Raw genomic sequence first — 20,538 nt, forward strand, 5'->3', positions numbered from 1 at the left:
TGAATATGTGGGAGCCATTATGGATCTCCGGATCCCGCTATTGGTTATTGGTCGGAGTGAGTACTCAACCATGTCCGCATAGTTCACGAACCGTAGGGTGACACACTTAAAGTTGGATGTTGAAATGGTAGTATTTGAATATGGAATGGAGTTCGAATATTTGTTCGGAGTCCCGGATGAGATCCCGGACATCACGAGGAGTTCCGGAATGGTCCGGAGAATAAGATTCATATATAGGATGTCATTTTATGTGAATTAAAATGTCGCGGAAGGTTCTATGGAAGGTTCTAGAAGGTGGAGTCCACATGGGACTCCACCTCCATGGCCGGCCAACCCTAGTGGGGGAGGAGTCCCAAGTGGACTCCCCCTTAGGGGGCCGGCCACCCCCCCCATATGGGAGGTGGAACTCCCACCTTTGGTGGGAGTCCTAGCTTGGCTAGGTTTCCTCTCTTATGGAAGGTTTTTGGTTCGGGTCTTATTCGAAGACTTGGACACCAACTCTTGGGGATCCACCTATATAATGAGGGGCCAAGGGAGGGGGCCGGCCACCCCAAGACCACAACCTGGCCACCCCCCTTGAGTGGCCGGCCACCCCCTCCCAAACCCTAGCCGCCCCCTTCTCCTCCATAGCTCCCGTGTGCTTTAGCGAAGCTCCGCCGGAGTTCTCCACCGCCACCGACACCACGCCGTCGTGCTGCCGGATTCAAGAGGAGCTACTACTTCCGCTGCCCGCTGGAACGGGAGGTGGACGTCGTCTTCATCAACAACCGAACGTGTGACCGAGTACGGAGGTGCTGCCCGTTCGTGGCGCCGGAACCGATCGTGATCAAGATCTTCTACGCGCTTTTGCAAGCGGCAAGTGAACGTCTACCGCAGCAACAAGAGCCTCATCTTGTAGGCTTTGGAATCTCTTCAAGGGTGAGACACGATACCCCCTCGTTGCTACCGTCTTCTAGATTGCATCTTGGCTTGGATTGCGTGTTCGCGGTAGGAAATTTTTTGTTTTCTATGCAACGTTATCCTACAAAGAACAACAGTACGCCTACCGCAGACCTTGCAGGACGGCCTCCGCTTTGCCGCCGTGCTTCCCATCCCCCTCGGCCTCCTCCTCCTCCATATCCGGTTCCTCCTCCTCTTCCTCCTGCATATCCGCCTCCACCTCGATCCCCGCCTCATGCTCATCGCCTCTGCCTCGGATGCCACCGAAGTGGAGCGCTCTATGGCAGAGGTCGCCGCCTCCTCTGCTGGATTGGGGGGCGCTCTAGGGTGCGGTCGCCACCATAGAGATGTTTTAGAGAGAGGCTAGAGGAGTTATGGAAAAGGATTCACCTGCCACACGAAGTTGTCCCGTGCCTTAGTCGCCGTCGTCTCGCGCCGCAATCGCCGCGACCTCAAATCACCGTCGCCTCGCTCGAGAGGTCGAGCGTGTCCATGCCCGTGAGCCCCGCCTTCGCGCGCACGTAACACGTAGGAGTCGCGGCTCCGTGGGGAGAGGCGCGGCCCTTGAGCCCGCACCGTGGTGCGCCCGTAAATGCCGCAGCCTAAACACGGGAGCCGCGGCTTGGCACAGCCGACTGCTCGACAACCCTAGCCCCTCTCCCTCTCGCTCTCCGTATGAAACGCCGCCGCCGTCGCCACGGTTCCGGCAGCTCGGACCTGCTGCTCGCCGGCACGACCTGGCACCGCACCGGCCTCCTCCGCCGTGGAGCCTAACCTCGGTTGCCGGCGCGATGTCCTCGACGGCTCGGCCTGCTTGCGCAACTCTCCGATGTGGTGGCCGGCCTTCCTTGCCGGTGTGATGGCCTCCTGTCGCCCAGATCACGCTGAGATGCCAAATAGGTGCTGGGTCGGGAAGGATGGCGGGGACGATGTGGAGGAAGAGAGAAGATGAGACAAAAGATGGGAGAGATGAGGCAAAGATAAAAGATGAACGTGGTTGGAAACGGTGGGACTGATCTCTGGAATGGGCACCGCTTTGACCGTACGGTCACACAAAGCCCAAGACTTTGGGCACACCAAAAGTAACTACATCCACCCAGGGAACAAAGAAAAACATTAGAAAATGTAGCATGGAAATTCTAGGGAACACCCAAAATGTACACGAAAAAATACTGTGCGAATTAACATACGTGTCAACTCCATGTTAACTCTAAAAAAAATCCAAAATTGTGAGAAAAAAGATGTTTGTTACCAAATAAGTATAGTATATATATATATTATTGCTTAGTTGGAGGAGCGAGAGAAAGAGGGGAGGAGAGAGAAGAAGAGTGGGCTCTTATCCAAGTAACAGCTCTAGCACGTGCTTCTAGTCACTTTGTGAGAGTAAAAGGTGGTCCATACATTGATAAATTACTATATTTTTATAGCTTACTATTGTATATGTTGGCTCTAAGTTGGCTACAGATGACATGTCACTTGGCTTATAGCCAGCAGTTGGCTACACTATTGGAATTGCTCTAAAGCATACCTCCATCGACGCGGTCTATTTTAGTCCGCACGGATAGATGACGTGGAAAAACCAAACCTAGCGGCTAGACGCAAACGAACCAAGGGGCGCGGACCGACCCATTTTCAGCCATCGCGTGTCCACCCACGTAGTCCTAGGGCTCATCTAGCAGCGGTCGAATGGTTGCTTCACCAGTAGTGGTAGGTCCAAGTCTGCCTCGCCGTCAACGTTAGCTGCTTGACTCCTGCATCGAAACTGACGACAGTCGTTCGGCCATACTACCTTCATTTCAAGGAATAAGGCGTCATCTTTTTACGTGTTTTTTGTTTGACCAAAAATTACTTTAAATATATAAATATTGTTTGGATGAAATTAGCATCATTAGAAAGTGCTTTTCAGTACGAATCCAATGATGTTAATTATATATAATAAAATTAAAATTTTATTGCTCAATTTTCATGGTCAACGTTTGTCTTGAAATACGCGTGCGTCTTATTCCTTGCAACGGAGGTAGTACTTTTAAAGGCAAGCAGTGGCACGCACAAGTCCCCACGTCCATCACCATTGCAATCTCCCAACTCCACTTGCTCCTCGTACCACCGGCAGTTCAAGTCTTCTCTCCCAAAGTCGGCATGGACATGGTATGGATGTCCTAGCAGGAGGTCACAAAGTGCGCCAAGTACGACATACTAATGCCACGAAAAGCGACGGTGTCGAGGGGCTTCGCCATCACCCTCGACGGGGTGCTCATGCCACCGCTATCTGTCGGCAAGGACTTTGGCCAAGAGGTCTTTCGCCACAAGCAGAAGTATGCGATGTGGATCAACACAAAGTAGGACGCCGATAGCGGCTACTCGATGACGCTGTTTCACGAGAAGAGAGGCGGCGTTGAACCATTTCGACCGCGAGCACCCACCGTTGGAGAAGAACATGGTCGAGCGCATTCTGTGTTATAAACACGACAAGCAAATAACGAATATCGAAAAGGAAATCGCAGTGGAGACATAAAGACTTAATGTGGAAAACCCCTCCAACACATGGGCGCCAGCCAACAAAACTTCACTATACTAGGGAGTGTTTACGAACGACGTGGGTTATCTTATATTGGAGTTAGTTCAATTGACGTAGGGAACGAATGTGTTTCGCTGGAATCTTACCGGGAATGGTTCATTCTCAGTAGCCTCCATGTACAATGCTCTTGTCCAGTCTGGTATTCCGGTCGATAGTAATTCAAAAATTTGGAAGATGAGGATACCGCTTAAAACAAAAGTCTTTGCATGGTATCTTCATCGTGGGGTCATTCTGACTAAAGATAATCTTGCCATATGCAACTGGTATGGAAGTAAAAAGTGTGTTTTTTGTCATCATGATGAGACTATCAAACACTTATTCTTTCAATGTAAGTTTGCTTGGTCTATATGATCACCCGTTCAAATAGGATCTACCTTATACCCACCCCATAGTGTTCTTAATATATTTGGCAACTGGCTCAATGGTGTGGATGTAAGGTTTAAGCGTCTTATTAAGATTGGAGCGATTGCAATTATTTGGTCGCTGTGACTATGTAGAAATGTCAAGATTTTCAATAATATTTCTTCCTCTTTTATGCAGGTTATTTACCGGTGCATAGCTACACTCCGCTCTTGGGTGCCATTGCAGCGGGTGGAGCATCGAGACCTCTTTACGGAGGTATCTTCACGGTTGGAGAGCACGGTGAGGGATATTTTTTTTCCCAACATGGGTTGCAGCGTGATCTTCGGCTGGATCCACCTAGCTAGTCTTTTATCTTCCATGAACTTTGTTGTCGTTTTTGAACATCGGTGTGGTTTTGTAACATATATTTATGCGGCTGTGTGCATCTTAGATATGTAGAGGTTGGATCTATTGCATTAAGTAATAAAGTGTCCATTTTCGAAAAAGTGTTTTCATCTGCGACAGTGCACAAGAAGTTGATTTCTTTTTAAGAAATATCCTACTTAGAGCCATACTTATGTGTTTTTTTTTGGATATGCCAAAATACAATGTAGTTTCAATAGAAAATATATTTTTCATGTTCATAGTTGATGGGGTTCAAGGTTGGGGGAGTTGCACGGGATCGACCGCCAAGGGCATGGGTGCTTATTGGAGGTCGATATGTGCTTATATACCAAATTAATGGAGGACATGCGTAGTACTCTCCCCGTTTCAGTTTATTAGTCCTACACGTATCCCTAGTTCGTCAATTTATACCAACTTAATAACATAAGAAATATATTACAAAATTAAACAATTATAAACTTTAGATTTTATACTTTGTATTGATATAATTTTTGTGTTACATAATTTATGTTATGTAGATTAAATTGACGATCTAGGTACACGTGCATACCTAGAGGGAGTAGGTTGGAAGGCGTAGCTCCTCAATGTACGTATGCTTGTCCAGAGTTCAGGTGGGCCCTTTGGGTGTCTAGGTGGCCACTTCAACTGAATGTCCCACATCACCTCTGAAAGTGGCGTCAGGGTGACCGACAGAAACCTCTAACGAGCTTTAGAGGCCATCCATTACCGGTGTGTGCTTGTCATAGCTGCCCTTGCCGCACGAGTGCGTGTTTAAAAGATGATGGCCCAACTAATGCACATCAGTGGTATTAGTCACTAATCACGGGAGCAGGTGGTGAGTGATCGATCTACTCACATGGCCGCTCAACCATTAGCGCAATTTGTAGACGCTGCTACTAACAGATAGCATGGGGAGAGTGATGTGGGGCGAAACAATATTGCCGTGAATAGCAAGACATGTGCGTTGACTTTATCAATCTTAAACTTCATGAACCTTGGATGAATTGTGTTGAGGGCATGCATATCATGTTTGTGTGTGCGCGCACGCATGTTTTTATATTGTATTTGATGTTTTTGTAAAAGAAATTTCACACTACATATTTAACAAGCGAACTCGATAGAGTATGCGAAAATGAGAAAGTTAATCCCAAAGCACCATTGAGCTAGGGATCTGATTTTCGTTGGTTCCTCTCCCACTTGGCATTAGAAGGCAGGGGAACCACAATTTGTCGATTGGAATAACTTCCAGATTTCCTCTTTATAGGTTTTTGTTTCCTTGACTCCATCTCGGCGGCGAAGGCAATGTTTCCATGGAATAAAATTTCCAATGTTGCAAGGTCTTGGGTGTGCTCAAGCTTGTGTTGTTACGTTCCTACAGATCAACGGCTCTAGATATTACAGATTGCTGCCTCTCTGGACCTTATGATAGTATTGTTGAGTTTGATATCGATTCTCTCTCGTTCGTGCCAAATCCAGAGCATATCATCCAATATGTGAACTACGAGTCTGTTTGATTTCACATGCTGGCTTGTGATGCGCACCAAAAGAAACATAAGTAGTAGAGTAGCGCCGTGATAGTTGAATTCAGTCACTGAAACAGCATTAGTACCATGTAAGATTGCATTCAATGATCTCAAACATATATACTATACACTGTAGAGAGGTAGAACCCCAACAGCCAAAATGTTCACCCAAGTGAGTCCTTAGGTGATAGTTTAGGCAGAGAACCGTAAACCAGTGCATCATTTGTCGTAGTGAATATGTTCACCAACCTTGGAGCACGCAAGTACGCAACAACAACAAAGGAGATAGGAGCTGCAAAAGAAGCATTTGTCAGAGTGTACGCAACAACAACAAAGGAGATAGAAGCTGCAAAAGAAGCATTTGTCAGAGTTTCAGAGAAGCAGAGGAAGAAAGTTAAACGACTAGATGTATGCTTCATCGTTATACATTGCACTTTAATTTAGTTGATCCCTAAACCATTGCCACTAAGCTTGACTGAACTGCCCTTTTCTTCTTAAATGTGTATAAATTGAACGAACTGGTGATTTTAGAGGTCAAATGTCAAGATTTTCTCATTACTTAACTGAAGATCCAACTTACCATGACCAGAAGAAGCCAGCAAACCCAAGCCCCCAAGAACCAGAGCCACTCGGGAATCCAGGCCCTCCAGGTGTTACCAGACGTCATCCTCCAGGGCCTCCTCAACCTGGTCGCCCAGGCATGCGGATCCATTCCGCCAACAGAAGCTGCTAGAGAATGCTACAGCAAGCTTCACAAGAACTCACTGTAAAAAAAACGCTTCACAAGAATTCAACCAGCACACAATCCTTAGAGAACAAACCAATGCTTGACGCAGCCGTTATTCAAGGGGAAGAATTTATAAAGGTACAGTGAGAACTAATAGTTGTGCTTGCATCTGCCTTCCATGGATTACCTGCTATTCTGAAAAACTGGTTTATCTTCCAACTACTACTCTGAATCCTCTGCTTACTCTTTCCTTCGAATGACACGTTTGAGCATACAGTCCGCACCAAATATCAATTAATATGGATGCTGAACATACTTTTACAACTTCTACACTCTGATGCAAATGATCACAGTGACTTTCAACTTGTACAGCTATACTGTCACAGAATTGGCTTGGTCTATCCTGCTTGAGACATGAAGACAATGTGGGACATGACCCAGACCATGGCAAACCATTTTTTGCGCTTATTTGTACAGGTTCCGTTTCTCAATTTAAATTTCAGATTCTGCATTGCATGAAGTATTAACCCTTAAAATGGTTAGCAGGCAAAGGGAAATAATAAGGGATTGCTCCAAACAACGCAATGTAAAAACGGTGCCAGGATGGATGCACAAAAAGGTACTTATAGATTTCATGTTGCAGTGCCAATCTTTTCTAGAATAGCAGTACAGCTCCTCAGAACGAGAAAAACAGAACCATGTCCAGTTCTCGCTATAATGGCAAGCTTATTGTTCTCCTGACCAGATGCAGATGATTAATGAAGAAAAATGAAAATATAACATCTAATTGAGAAGTGTACTATGAATCTATGATGCAACCATTTAATTTAACGAGTCTTGCTCCAAAGCCCTTCTAAAAATCAGATACAGCTTGCAAGTCACAGAGGAAAACTGCTTCTCATCAACGTCAGCTACAATATAGGGTAGAAACAGGAAATACCCAAAATATGTACTATCAGGAATACCACTAGATAAAATGGTAAAGTCAAATCTTCAGCTGAAGGAATAGGGATTTGAGGAACATAGATTCCTAACAATTCTGTACTAAGAAGTACCTCAACAAAGCAAAGTCAATTCTTCAGGCCAAGAATAAATAAACATGAGGCGGTTGAGTGGTCAAAATTATAAAATCAGAGCAAAATGACTAGGTAATTTTACCACCAACACACGCTGGAGTCACTTCACCCCAAAGGGTATCGAATCAAGCATATATTTCATGCAAGCACATATCAAGCATCTGACCACAACTTCATATACATCAACATAAAAAGAAGAAGCCATCATCTTTATACTTGGTCCAATTCATAGATATTACAACTCAAAGGATACAACAGCTAAGCAGCTAAGAAGCACCAGCACTTTCAAGAATCAACATCAATCAGATGAAAGGTGGTGAAGCGTTCACAGCATAACCTTCGAGTGCCGTGAAGAAGTTATGCCGCACAAGAGTTTGTTTGAGACGAAATTTACAAGCATATACTTGTTGCCCATCATGAAGGAAGCTGTCAACCAGCTTGCCATGAGTGTCAACGTAAAACAGCCACCGGCCACAAGCAAGCAGCAAGAGGACATCACCATCTGCCGACACCACGCTCACATTCAATTCATCTTCCTCCCTCCTAACTGCCCACTGATTTCTGCGATCGGCAATTCAACCCGGTACTTTTTCTCCCAGACCTCACCTTCATAGTTTTGCAACGCCCATATATCAACAGTTTGCATAGCATCGTCATGGCTATAGATGCCAAGCGTGCCATCCATCTCAAAGATGTACGACTTGGTGGGAACATCTGGAGCACGCATCTCCCGGAACGACTCAGTTGTGGTGTCAAATACCCATAGCAGGCTGCTTTGGCCCTGATGGTGCGATGGAGACCAATGCAAGCTCTCACGGACGAGGGCAGGTGTGCCGCATAGAAAATCCGCCGCTTCCCCCCCAATGTACCTTCGCTGGTCGGAGCCGAGCGTGAAGATATAGAAGCCAACTCTACCATTAGGCTCCTCCTCGTCGTTGCTGCTCCGGTGCATTAACACTCTGTATTCGCCGGTAGGGCGGTGTGGATACATCCCCAAGAAGGAGAATAGCATGAAGTCAGGCGGTCCCCACAGGGAAGCATGCTGACGCGTGGCTGGGTTGCAGACGGAGACGCAGTCGCCATCCTCGCTAGCGACGGAGAGGATGAGAAGACCGTCGCATGAGGTCTCGGGGTATAAGCCCTCCAAATCGTCAAACCGGGCGACGGGCTGGAGATGGGGGTCAGCGGCCTGGTGGTCGAAGGTAAGGATGCTTTGGCAGCGTCCTCTGAACCCGCAGACGACGGGGAGGGTGGGCTGCCGGCCGTGGTGCGCCAAGAGGAAATCTTGGGCGGAGGTGGCGCGGCGCCAGGAGCGGCTGACGGCGGAACAGCGGAGGACGCATTGCGGGGACAGGCGGAGGAGGATCTCCCAGACGACGATCTCGTCGGGGAGGCCCGGGAGGAGAGGCGTCGCTCCTGCTGCTGTTGCGCCCTCCGCCATGGTCGCCGGGCTGGGAGCTCGTCCTGTAGATCCGTCCCAGAAAGAGAAGAGCTTTTGTAGAAGATCCGTCCAAGAACATGAGAAAAGGAAGTCCGACCCGGACACCAGCACCTTTTTTGGTAGTGCGCCAGCAAGAACCAGAGCTCGCCTCCTTTCTTTTTTGGTTGTGTGCCAACGACCACCGTCCACCGATGCTAAAACCCCACACAATCTGGGCGGCTACCCTCCCTCTCTCCCTCGGCCGCCGCCTCCTCCTCCCCAAATCCAGCCCCTCGAATCCCTGCGGCCGCCGGCTCCCCTTCCGCCCGTAAGCAGCGCATCCCCCACTCCCCTGTTCCCCCGATTTCCTCTCCTCTTCTCATGTTCTGACGGCGGTTCAGGGTTTGCAAGCGGCGGATGAGCGCCCAGGCGCAGCCGAGGTTCGCCCCTCTCCCCACAGCGCAAACCGAATCTGATGCCGGTAAATTTCTTATCCGCCCCACGCTGCTAAAACCGAATCTGTATTTGGGGGAGCTCCGATGTGATTAACGCTGACGGCTTCCGGTTTGGCTTTCCAGGGGCAGAGGAAGGGTACCAGTTCAGGCTGGTTTCCTACAACATACTGGCCCAGGTATGACGGTCTTCTGCTACTTCATTCGATATCATTCAGGCGTATGGAACTATGGATAGTGATGGATTGAACCCCTGGAAGAAAGGGAACGAACCAACCTTACGGCACATAATGATCTGCTCTGCACCGCAGGTTTATGTGAAGAGCGCGTTCTTCCCGCATTCTCCGTCCGCGTCTCTCAAGTAAGATCGTAGTTATTAAGTGGAATGACTAACTATTTCTTAGCGAACTGAGAAATTCTTATTCCTAGGCCGAACTATCCTGTCCGTTGGTTTTTTGTGTCCAACGAAACAGCAAGTATTAACACATTTTAGAATCATATGTAACTTGGTCGACTTAGAAACAAATCTCAAGTAATGTTGGATTTCTATGTCGATTGGGGAATTCTTATTTTTATATGTCGATGGTCCTGAGTGTTGATTTTTTCCATCCAAAGAATATCTACAATTGTTTGGTATAACTTGGTCGACTTAAGACTTAGGAACTGCAATTTCTTGGCCAACTTAGAAATACCAAATTCGGTTGTTAAACTATTGATACCATTCGTCTGGATTTGATATCCCCATTGAACTCATGGTATCCTGAGTTACCTCTTGTTGCTTGAGCATCGTGCCTTGAAGGTGTAGTGACCAGTTCCCTAATTTCTTATAGCTTGCATCTCAGAATTCCATGAGCAATGTACTTATTTCTTTTATCATTTTGTAAAATTATCAAGAAATATACAAGCTAAGTGTATGCTTAGTAAAGCTTGCATTGCCTCTTATTATGCAGAAACATATAAGCTAAATATATGTTTAGTAAAGCTTGCATTGCCACTTGGGGTTCCCAAACTCCGCATTAAGATACACAAAGTCCGAATACAAATGAACATAACCTTAGTTTCTATTTGGTATGTTCACTTACATTTGTTCTAAATAATATGCATGACCTATTCGCTTTGTCATTTTCCAACTGTCTTTGCAAAATCCACCCTAACTTTACTTTTTGATTAAGCATGAAAGAAGCATAAAATCATTTAAAACATACTTTTAGTGATTGGTAGTTAGTGTTTGCATGAGATTCATTTCCCCAAAAGACAACCAATTTCAATAGCACAACAATATCTACACATGAGACGGCAATACAACATTTGTAGGGTTGAACATACAAACTCCAGTTTTCATCGCACAACCAAGTCATACTCAAAACCACAGTTCTTAGATCGTCCATGGAATTTAACATAGAAATCTCTAACATCAATTTTTTTTGCATGAAGTGTTGAAGTATTAGTTCTGAAAAGTATGCATCGCAGCATCGGATCTACAATGAGGGGGTAACTAGACATAGTCTGACCCCCCAACAAGGTTATTTGAAAAAATGAAGTTTGTTCTTCTAGTTTCCAACAAGGCAACACAATCCTGCTTATGCTCCCAAATGAATTCATTGGTAAACCGATGCTTAGCCAAGTCACTAAGATCTTTGCTATTCCAAAAAATCCTTTCATTAGGGAAACTTTTTTAATGCGCGTACTAAGTCTAGTTTCCGAGACCACAACCTTCTTTTGACGAGATTGTGTGGCCCACACACCTCATGGCCTTTGATCCGTCTGACCATCCCCATGCATCTGAGCCCCCTTCTTCCTCACCTAAATCTCCAGGTAGGTTACTTAGATTAGGAATCTATAGCAATACTCAGATTAGGAAGCTATAGGGGTGTAAGGTGTGTGCGACTGTAGGTAGGAAGCTATAGCAATGCCCATGCTGTCCCCAAACCAGAATTGACAAACCGTTACTGCTGATTACCCTTTCCATGGCTTATTCCCCCTCTCATATAAACCATAGCATTTGTTGTAACGAGTGTCCCAAAGCGCCTCCTCACAAAGCTGAGACTCCTTGAATAACCTTGAATCTTTTAAAAGGACACCTTTTAAAATCACAGGGACTCCTACATAGGTGGAAGTACACTTGAGCACCACGCCCTCCATGTATAGACCCATTGTTGCTTTACTACTGTGCCTACATTGCCATAATAACCATCTTTCACAATTTAACTAGCAAATGCTTGATATTTTTGGTGCTTATTTATTTTGGGATTAAAGAAAACAATTCTTTTTTCCCTTTCTCTTTTTCGGTTCTTACCCCAAATTTACCATTTAGCTGTGGAATTCATGTCTTACTTTCATGTTTGGAATAATAGATGGAAAGCTCGTTCCAAAGCCGTCCTAGCAGAACTCAAGAGTTTTCAAGCTGACCTCATGTGCATACAGGTTGGCTCTTGTTTCTGGTGTTTCAATAACAACAATTTTTATTGTGTGGTTGTGTCTAGTTTTTTTTTGTTATTACTATGCCGAATATAATGATTTTTGGATCATATCTATATTCTTATTGTACTTTATGTCAGCTTCATGTAACATGCCTGTATTGTTTTTGTAAGGGAATGCCTCTATATCTTGTTTGTTTGTGAATGAATAGATAATATAACCAGATGGCATGCGCACCAATGTGCAATCTTGGGGTTGTAATTTGACATTAGGTGGCCTATGCTGATTTATCTTTTTTTTTCTCTATAAATTATCTGAGCTAGTAGGCGCTTTTTCCACGGGCCACACTCCACACTGTCTGTTATGCCCAGTTACTTCAAAGAAGTATTTTCCTAAATTAAATTTGGGGACAAGCCTTTTGAGTTGCGACTCAAAAGTGAGTTGCCAACCCCTGCAACTCAGTGTATAGTCGACGTAAGTCGCTGTATAGCCGCGAGAGCATGTTTTGGGATATTACAATTTAAGAAGGGCATATGAGGTGAAAATGGGACAAATGATGCAGATTTAAAAATTTCCGATTGAATAACTAGCTAGATTGCACACACCACCCAAACACCACCACTTCAAGCATGTTTTACAAGAAAAATCTACAACCATACAATGCTTTATACAAAAACACGCCAAGCCTACAAGGACATGGCCACACACACGTTGCATGGCACCAACACGCCGCTGTACGCCTCATTGTCACCTCGACTTTGGTTGTTCCCGGCACAAAAACTCTCTCGCCGGCGTCTCTTCCTCTGTGGGCTGGGAGAGGCGAGCCAAGCGCTGATTCAATTGAACAGAGTGATCCTTCAGCGGAGGCGTGTCAACGGAAGAGTCTAACCCACAATACACCTTACAATTTGAACTTTTCATAAATACCTATCACACCCTATTCTCACCGTGCCGTTCTGAGTACATTGTCAGGTGGGAAGTTTGGCTAGGGCGGCAAAATATCTTCAAATATAAGAAAGGTGTATAAGATAAGCTCAATGAGATCAGATATCTCATGTGGAACAAGAAAGTAGAAGTTCATTTGATTTTTTGTTTCCAATACAAATACAAACCATGAAAGCATGACTTATTGACTCTTTAGATCTTTGGTGTTTGAAACCAGAGGTGTCAAAAAAGTTACAACAAGGATAACTGGCTTGTGAAAGTCAAATGTTAATAGCAACATTGCTTTTGATCCTCAAATGTCAGCTTTCCTATCATTGCGAAGCAAAATTCACCAAGTCGATTGATGAAAAGTGTGCATATGAGATTCAATGTAGCTATGCACTCTTTCTCACTCATGGTGGACCTTACCAGTAATCATCCTTTTGTGGAAGGCAGTGTACCAGGGCGGCAGCACAGTCAGTGATGTATGTGTGTTATGCGCTGTGCTCAGTGCAGACAGTGGAAATGTAGTGGCCGGTGCTGTTATAGGACATAGCTATAATATCCGGAACGCTCCCTTGTGGACAATGACTCTAGCTATAAAGATACAAGAGATTCATTGTTATTGTTGACCCATCCAGAATCTAGAATTGGGTGTAGCCAGTGTAGTTTTACTTCATATTGTGGGACCATACTGAAACTGCTATGCATTTGAATGTGTTGTTTTGGGTAGTAAATTCAGCTGATGTGCAACATTCTTTTTCAATATACTACTTGAAGCTATTGTGCATTGGAGATGTTCTTAATGTAGACTTTACACCATTCTTTGAACATATTATTGGTTCATCCTTGAAAGCAATATATGTGGCTGTGACAGGAGTTGGACGAATATGAAACCTTCTACAAGAAAAACATGGAAAGTTCCGGGTATTCAAGTATTTATGTCCAGCGATCTGGGGACAAACGGGATGGATGTGGTATATTCTATAAACCGAAAAGGTAAAACATGTACGCTCAACTAATATACATGGTGCATCAGCTACTAATTTCAGGACAACCCCTTAGTGAACTTCTCTCCCTGCAAATATGTGTTGCTTTGCTGTAATCCGTATTCAACTTGTGAACACATTGTTTGCAAATAAGTGGGTAGTAATGTACAAAGCTGCGCATGAAAGAAAGAGTTCCCGCAAAATTATTTCTTACATGATGCAGTTAATTTTCCTGACATATTTGTTACTTTTGCAGCATGGAACTAATGCAGAAAGAAGTAATACATTATAATGATTTGGTGGAAACATACCGTTCTAGTGATAATGTAATTACTGCTACCTCAGATAATTCTCCGCCAGCAGAAGGTAATATGAAGTCGCTGAACCTGATATTCTTGTACGGACCACATAGTGGGAAACCCATTTCATGGCATTTGAAGCTGTGAACTGGACACTAAGAGATAAACCTACTAATTTAAATCTTTGAAATAATAACCTAAAAAATATCCAAGGTCAAGTAGCATGGTCACAAATGGCTAGTTTTCCTTTTGGTCTTAATTCACTCTTTACTACTCTACTTCTTGTACCTGCATTATTTTTCATCAATATCTGGTGCTCCAGTTCTTTTATGTGTGTATAGTTGGACATTCTCTTTGTTCTGATGTTGTGCTTAAGTTTATTTTGTATGATGTTTTTAACAGAATCTAGTGGAAAAGAAGATAATAGCAAACATGGAGATCCAAATGATCCACGTGTGAGATTGAAACGCGACTGTGTTGGTTTACTTGCTGCTTTCAAGCTTACCGATCCTTGTGAGCATATCTTAATTGTGGCGAATACACATATTTATTGGCAAGTAAAATTTCCCATGTTCTCTGACTGTTTTTTGCATTTAGAATTGTTTTGATAGTGACTCATCTTTTCAGTTTTGTTTTATATTTCTTAGGTGGAAAGCTAGGTTTCTTATTCATGTTATTCTAATTTTACAGGGATCCAGCATGGATTGATGTAAAGTTGGCTCAAGCAAAGTATCTTCTTTCAAAAGTCTCTGAGTTTGAGAATGTTATCTCAAATAAGTTTACCTGTAAGCCTTCTGTGATCATTGCTGGTGATTTCAACTCCACCCCTGGTGATAAGGTATGGGTTGCAGTTCTTGCATTGCATTCTCAAGATTTTTCTACTATTGTTAATGATTATTGCTATCAAGTTCTATATATATTGCAGAGTATAGTTATACACATATTGTTGTCAAATATTTTGTGACATGTCAAACAGCATATGTTGAGACTATCTTATGAATTAGTCTAATCCAGGCCCCGTGACTTGTGAACACACGACTTGGCATGGTCCTTTAAGCAAATGGCATTGTTGTAGGTCAAGATAGTGGGAACTTTGTCCATGTGCTAATATCTATTCCAGTTATGTAAACATATTATTCGCACGATGAACAGATTCTTGTGGAGATTCCGAGTAGCTGCATTATGTTTTTATATGTGCTACCTCATCACAAATTTGCTGTTTGTATCACCTTAACTAATTATGTACAATCAATTCCAGGTATACAATTACCTTGTATCAGCTAACTCAGAATCTACGGATGAAGTTCCCCTCAAATTGCGGAGCCTCTATGCTGCAAACGGAGGGGAGCCAGAGTACACAAATTACACTCCAGGTTTTACTGGAACATTGGACTACATATTCTTGTTGGATGGCAGTTCAGTAAAACCTACTAGCCTACTTTGTCTCCCACGAGGGGATTCTGCGGATGTGGAGGGAGGCCTGCCCAACTTTCACCATCCTAGTGATCATTTGCCAATTGGTGCAGATTTTCAGGTTCTCAGCAGCTAGCGCCTAGCCGCCTAGGCTGGTTGCTTTTTTTCGACAGTGGGGCGAATGGCCCCACTATTGTTGGCCATGATCTGTGCAGGTCAGAGTAAATCATAAGGCTGCCGGGCATGCAACAATATCTCACAGCCACATTATTTTCATTGTTATTTCTCTTGTAGAACAAATTGATAAGCGGATATTTTGTAGTTGTCTTTTGTGTGACTGTTGTGATATGAATGGAAGCAGTTTTGGGAACAAACATGTTTGTCGTTGTGTTTTAGGTGTCTGCGTTCCAGGATGTCATCAGCGAAACCTACTTTTTTGCTCGGCCCTCAAGCCTGCCCTAATAGTTTTTTTTTGGGGAAACGGGTGTGCTTCATTAATCAACCAAACAAGGCCTGGATGCAATCCTGAGGCACACCATGCCACACTGATCTAAGCAAAGACTCAGACGAGCTAAAGAATGCGCTGCAACATTCTGCACTCTTCATATCTTAGAGGACTGGAGCACAGACTGATCGATCTCGCAAGCTTGATTGGATGCGTTGTACCACATGTAAACAGTCTGGCGACAATCAAACTGTCCAACTCTTGTGCAAAGGAGAGACAAAACGGACAGCAATAGATTCAGCAAGCTCAGGTACTTGAAATTTTTAGAAACTAGCAGAACAAGCAGTTTTTTTTTTTGGAGGAAAAGGCAGTCGACTCTGCCATCCGATTAGATAGATAAAAAGTTTATGTACAGAAAACGACGCTGCGAACGCAAGGTTCACAGTGCCCTCATGACTCGCACACCCCACTCACACCGCAAGCCCCTAGCTAATGGCCTCCAGGTCCTGGGTCTGGGTGTAAGCCCGCTGCGAGATCTCTTCTCTCACCAATGCTGCCACCGCGTCAGGTTGCAATGCGACATTGTTGAAGATGCGCCTGTTCCTTTCCTTCCAAACTCCCCAAATGAAGTAGATGATTGCTCCACTTGTCTCCCTTCGCTTCTCCTTAGGTATGGTGGAGATCGTAGCGTCCCACCAGTCGTTGAGGATCATGCCTCCGGCGGGAGGCGGCACTCCGAGCTGCCCATTCCAGGCGAAGATCTTCTCCCGCACCGTCATGGAGAAGTGGCAATCAAGCGTGAGGTGCTGCACCGTCTCAGGATGGATCCTGCCAACAGTTGCGAACCACTGCACCAGCGCCAAACAAGGCAGCGTCAACGTTGATCATCAGAATACCTTCAGCGACGGAGCCCAATGAACAGCACTACAGCAGGAGGCCAGGAGCAGGTTCACGCCTGGGGTTGGTTCCAGATTTAAAGAGATGATGGTCATGCCAACATATGTAAGTTAAGACAAATGGCTGACGGCTGGGATAGTCTATTACATTCTTCAGCCAGTATTTTATTTAAACGACGACAATGCTTCTTTATTCTTAAGTTCTTACAAGTATTTTTACTGTAAAAAAGAACATAACAAAATCTGTGAGGTGGCCAAGCTTTAGCCTGGAACTTCTTCGGCAGCAAATAGAACAAAAGGCAGCAAAGAAAAGCTTACCATGGTAGCTTTCTATGGTTACATTCATAGACATCCAACAAAATGAGACCCATTACTCCACAATTCATTATCATCCAAATTACTAAATTTCTAATGTACAAGATGAACATAGTGGCTCATCCAAGAACAAATAAATGTAACTACAGCAGACTAAAGACCATAAAGAGAGTACACGATATGCAGGATTTTCAACTAGATACAAACAGTCAAAAACTAGTACACTAGAATAATACTTTATCTATAGAAGAATGATAGCACACATGTATATCTGCTCTCGCCTTTTATGATGATTCTTGGGAAGCCTTGGAGCACTGAAAAATGAAGAACCTAAACCTCTCTTAGGTTGTTTCTACCAGCTATAATCACATCATGAAACAGAACTTTTGGCAACCCCGTACGGCACCAACATGCACAGAGGGGAAAGCCTCAAAGGCGCCAATACATCATCTTTGGATCCTATTAATGGATTCTACTCTTGTTTCTTCTCTTTCTCTTTCCTCTCCTTGATCAATGATGAGCAACATAGTGGCAGCATTGTGCATGCAGCCTCAATCAACAAGCAAACCGGCAACGCTGAGAAATCATCTCCAGATACTCCCATGTATTCAGCAAGCGCAACACCAAGATATCCGCTGATAATAGTTGACAGAGCAAGTGCAGACATGACAAAGGCCATAACTGATCCCTCGCACCCAGAAGGGCAAAGGTTTGCGATAAGAACACTGAAGGGTAGCACCTTGAAGAACATAAGACCCTCTAGCAGCCCTGAGAACACAATTGTGTATATGGAGTCTGGTATTCCGATCTTCCTGTATACTCCCTGAACAAATAACACATCTGATAACATTATGGCCGCTGTGATGAACTGCAGAGCTGATAAGACCTTACGTGCAGGCATTGCTTTGAAGCACTTGTTGTATGCCATGCTCCAAACCAAGAGAGCCACTTGCCCGAAAACCTTGGATAAGCCGATAACAGACGAATCTAGCCTTAACACTTCAGTCTGATAGAAGAACATGGTCCCAAGTAGGAACGGTATGACAGCATAGGACACTGAAAACCATATGATTGACCAAAATATTTCAGGCATGCATAGTGCATATGACAACTCTTTGACTTGTTTGCGGATGCTGGAAACCACTGATGCATTAGTAGCTGCCTTTGGGAGTTTGAGAGAGCTCTCAGGTATAGCCACAGTAGTGAAGAACTGGAGCACGAGAAGGATTGCAAAAAACAGAAACATGGCCTTGGGAGAAAAGTAACTGAGAGCAATGCCACCGAGGAGGTTTCCTAACGCTCCAGCGGAAGAGCCAAACATACAGGCAAAGGATTGAAGCTGCCCCCCTGAGGAGGAGGTCGCTTGCTTCCCAGCCTCCGCTACAATGGCATCATTGGCAACCTCACATATTGATGCACCAAAGTTACTCAAGAGGAGAAAAACGGTAAGGACTGGAAGAGTAAGAGACGGCCACAGCGCAATTCCTAACCATGAAACCGCCTGCAAGAGAGCTGCAAGTACAGAAATAACAAGGTAATGTTAGAACAACGGTCAGCTATACAAGGAGAAACAATTGTGGTGTAGTTTACAGTAAGAATTTCCAGAAGCTTAAATTATAGTGTCCGTACAGTGAGTCATTATCATGAGTGAATTACACTAATTTTTTGTCAGGCATCTGGTTGTGCAAATAATATCAGTAAACTCCTAAACTTTGGCCTATCAAGCTGTATTGCTTAGTTGGGCTATTTGTGCCCATACGGTCATGAAGTGCTTGGGCAAGACAAGATACCATAGTCGCTAAAATCTCCATGTAGAGTCATTGTATACCACTTGGCTCGCAGAATTTACTCCATTGTGCCCCTTGGATATGTGCTATGCTATATTTTTCTGTTACTTAACAAAAGAGGATCGATAGACGGAGCTAGCTTCGAAATTATGCAAAGTAAAGCTGAGATGCTAGTGAATCAATTGATGGTGCTTTAGAAATCATGACATAAGCGTAGAATCTGATGACTTGCAGTTTTAAGATTACGTGATGCTTGAGTATGGCAGCACAGCATCCATCCATTCTTAGAATTCGATCATGACACTTTAAAGTGGTCGGCAAGGGCCACATCCAAGATCGAGAAAATACTGACGCAAGGTTGCTGCTCTAGAAGACTAGCCGGCCAAACGATGAGACTGGTTGGCAATCAGAAGAAAAAACGAAAAAGGTGAAGTGAGAGTGAAAGAAAACAAAAAGCATGGGAATAATCGGGAGGACAAAGTGTTTTGAGTATATTCTTTGCGGTGCTGTCATTCGCCTCATGACGCCCATGTACAAACAGGCGAGCGAGCAACACGCAAGAAAAGAATGTGGAAAGCTCCCCAGAGACAGCGCAAAGGGGAAAAAGATATTCAGTTTCTACTGCAGGTCCCTACTCTGCTCTGGCGTGCTATAACGCCTACGCCTCGCCTAATCAGTAATTCAGTATTCGGAGCCGTGAAAAAGCGAAATTGCGCGTGCGGTATAGCCAGAACAGAGCAGGCAAGGTGAAAATTCCTGAGAGAATTATGGTTCTGTATCGCGAGGGCGGTTCCGAACATTCTATCATTGTAGTACTAATAAGGAAGGTACGGAATCAGGGAGACGATCGTGGCGTGGGTTGGTTATATTATACAGAAGTTGGCGCCTGCAGATCTGGGAATGGCATTGCGACAAGAGTGGTGGGGAAAGGGGAGGGAGGGGCGTACCGCCGATGGCGACGTAGGGCAGTCGTCGTCCGCCGCGGATGGGGACGGCGTCGGAGAGGAGGCCGAGGAGCGGCTTGGCGACCATGGGCAGGTTGGCGGAGGCCTGGAGGATCTGCAGCGAGGAGGCGGCGACGCCCATGCCGTCCTTGAGGAAGAAGTTGACGCCGAGCCAGGGGAAGAGGCGGAAGCCCTGCACCCAGAACCCCGCCCCGATCACCCACCTCTGCGCGGCCGCCGCCGCCGCCCGCTCCGCCTCCGCCTTCTGCTCCTTCTCCATGATGTCCGGTGCCACCGAATCTCGATCCCCGCGCGCGCGCCGCCTCGCCGGACCTCTATCGATCGGGGGAACGGAGGAGAAGGGAGTGATGAGGGAGCTCGTGGTGGTGGTGGTGGTTCTTGTTTATGTTTCGGTACCGTCGGGGCGGAAGGACACGTGCGTGCGTAGGTGTTAAATGGTGCGATTTGATTATTGACGCAGGAGAATGGATGGCACGAGACGATCCAGCACGCGTGAGCCTGTGTGGATGCTGCGCTGTATCATACCGACATCTGGGCTGGGACGTCTTCGGGCCCCGTCACGGTACCGCGCGGGCCACAGCCATTCGTCGACTAGTGTAGGATGTGCTGTTCCTCGAAAGAAAAT

At 45.1% G+C, this 20,538-nt stretch overlaps 2 protein-coding genes across 3 annotated transcripts; one reads left to right on the forward strand and one right to left on the reverse strand.

The window, feature by feature from the left end:
- Positions 1–9,119: 9,119 nt before the first annotated feature.
- Positions 9,120–15,894, forward strand: LOC124706685 (carbon catabolite repressor protein 4 homolog 4-like). Of its 2 annotated transcripts, none has more exons than XM_047238357.1 (10): positions 9,120–9,338; positions 9,412–9,491; positions 9,589–9,641; positions 9,774–9,823; positions 11,817–11,886; positions 13,682–13,803; positions 14,050–14,159; positions 14,495–14,645; positions 14,783–14,930; positions 15,351–15,894. In XM_047238357.1, the coding sequence occupies exons 1-10, from the start codon at positions 9,223–9,225 to the stop codon at positions 15,639–15,641; spliced, it is 1,191 nt and encodes a 396-aa protein (XP_047094313.1). In that variant the 5' UTR covers positions 9,120–9,222; the 3' UTR covers positions 15,642–15,894. The 2 variants fall into 2 exon arrangements, with proteins under 2 accessions (XP_047094313.1, XP_047094314.1); XM_047238358.1 differs by lacking the exon at positions 15,351–15,894 and adding an exon at positions 15,107–15,282.
- A 1,254-nt stretch (positions 15,895–17,148) lies between these two features.
- Positions 17,149–20,172, reverse strand: LOC124648040 (probable folate-biopterin transporter 7). Its single transcript, XM_047187870.1, has 2 exons — positions 19,896–20,172; positions 17,149–18,673 (listed from the first exon to the last, which is right to left on the reverse strand). Exons 1-2 carry the CDS (start codon positions 20,170–20,172, stop codon positions 17,634–17,636), a joined length of 1,317 nt encoding a protein of 438 aa, XP_047043826.1. The 3' UTR covers positions 17,149–17,633.
- Between the last annotated feature and the right edge of the window lie 366 nt (positions 20,173–20,538).

Source organism: Lolium rigidum, chromosome 4 (genome assembly GCF_022539505.1).
Source record: "Lolium rigidum isolate FL_2022 chromosome 4, APGP_CSIRO_Lrig_0.1, whole genome shotgun sequence".
In the NCBI taxonomy this organism is placed as follows: Eukaryota; Viridiplantae; Streptophyta; class Magnoliopsida; order Poales; family Poaceae; genus Lolium; species Lolium rigidum.

What these genes read in the sequence shown, in the direction of transcription:
- LOC124706685 (XM_047238357.1), top strand. Translation starts at nt 9,223, where the DNA reads ATGCTAAAACCCCACACAATCTGGGCGGCTACCCTCCCTCTCTCCCTC. An exon ending in GCAAACCGAATCTGATGCCG is followed by an intron (nt 9,492 to 9,588) that starts GTAAATTTCTTA and finishes TTGGCTTTCCAG; the next exon opens with GGGCAGAGGAAGGGTACCAG. An exon ending in ATATTCTATAAACCGAAAAG is followed by an intron (nt 13,804 to 14,049) that starts GTAAAACATGTA and finishes TTACTTTTGCAG; the next exon opens with CATGGAACTAATGCAGAAAG.
- LOC124648040 (XM_047187870.1), bottom strand. Translation starts at nt 20,172, where the DNA reads ATGGAGAAGGAGCAGAAGGCGGAGGCGGAGCGGGCGGCGGCGGCGGCC. An exon ending in GCCCTACGTCGCCATCGGCG is followed by an intron (nt 18,674 to 19,895) that starts GTACGCCCCTCC and finishes CTGTACTTGCAG; the next exon opens with CTCTCTTGCAGGCGGTTTCA.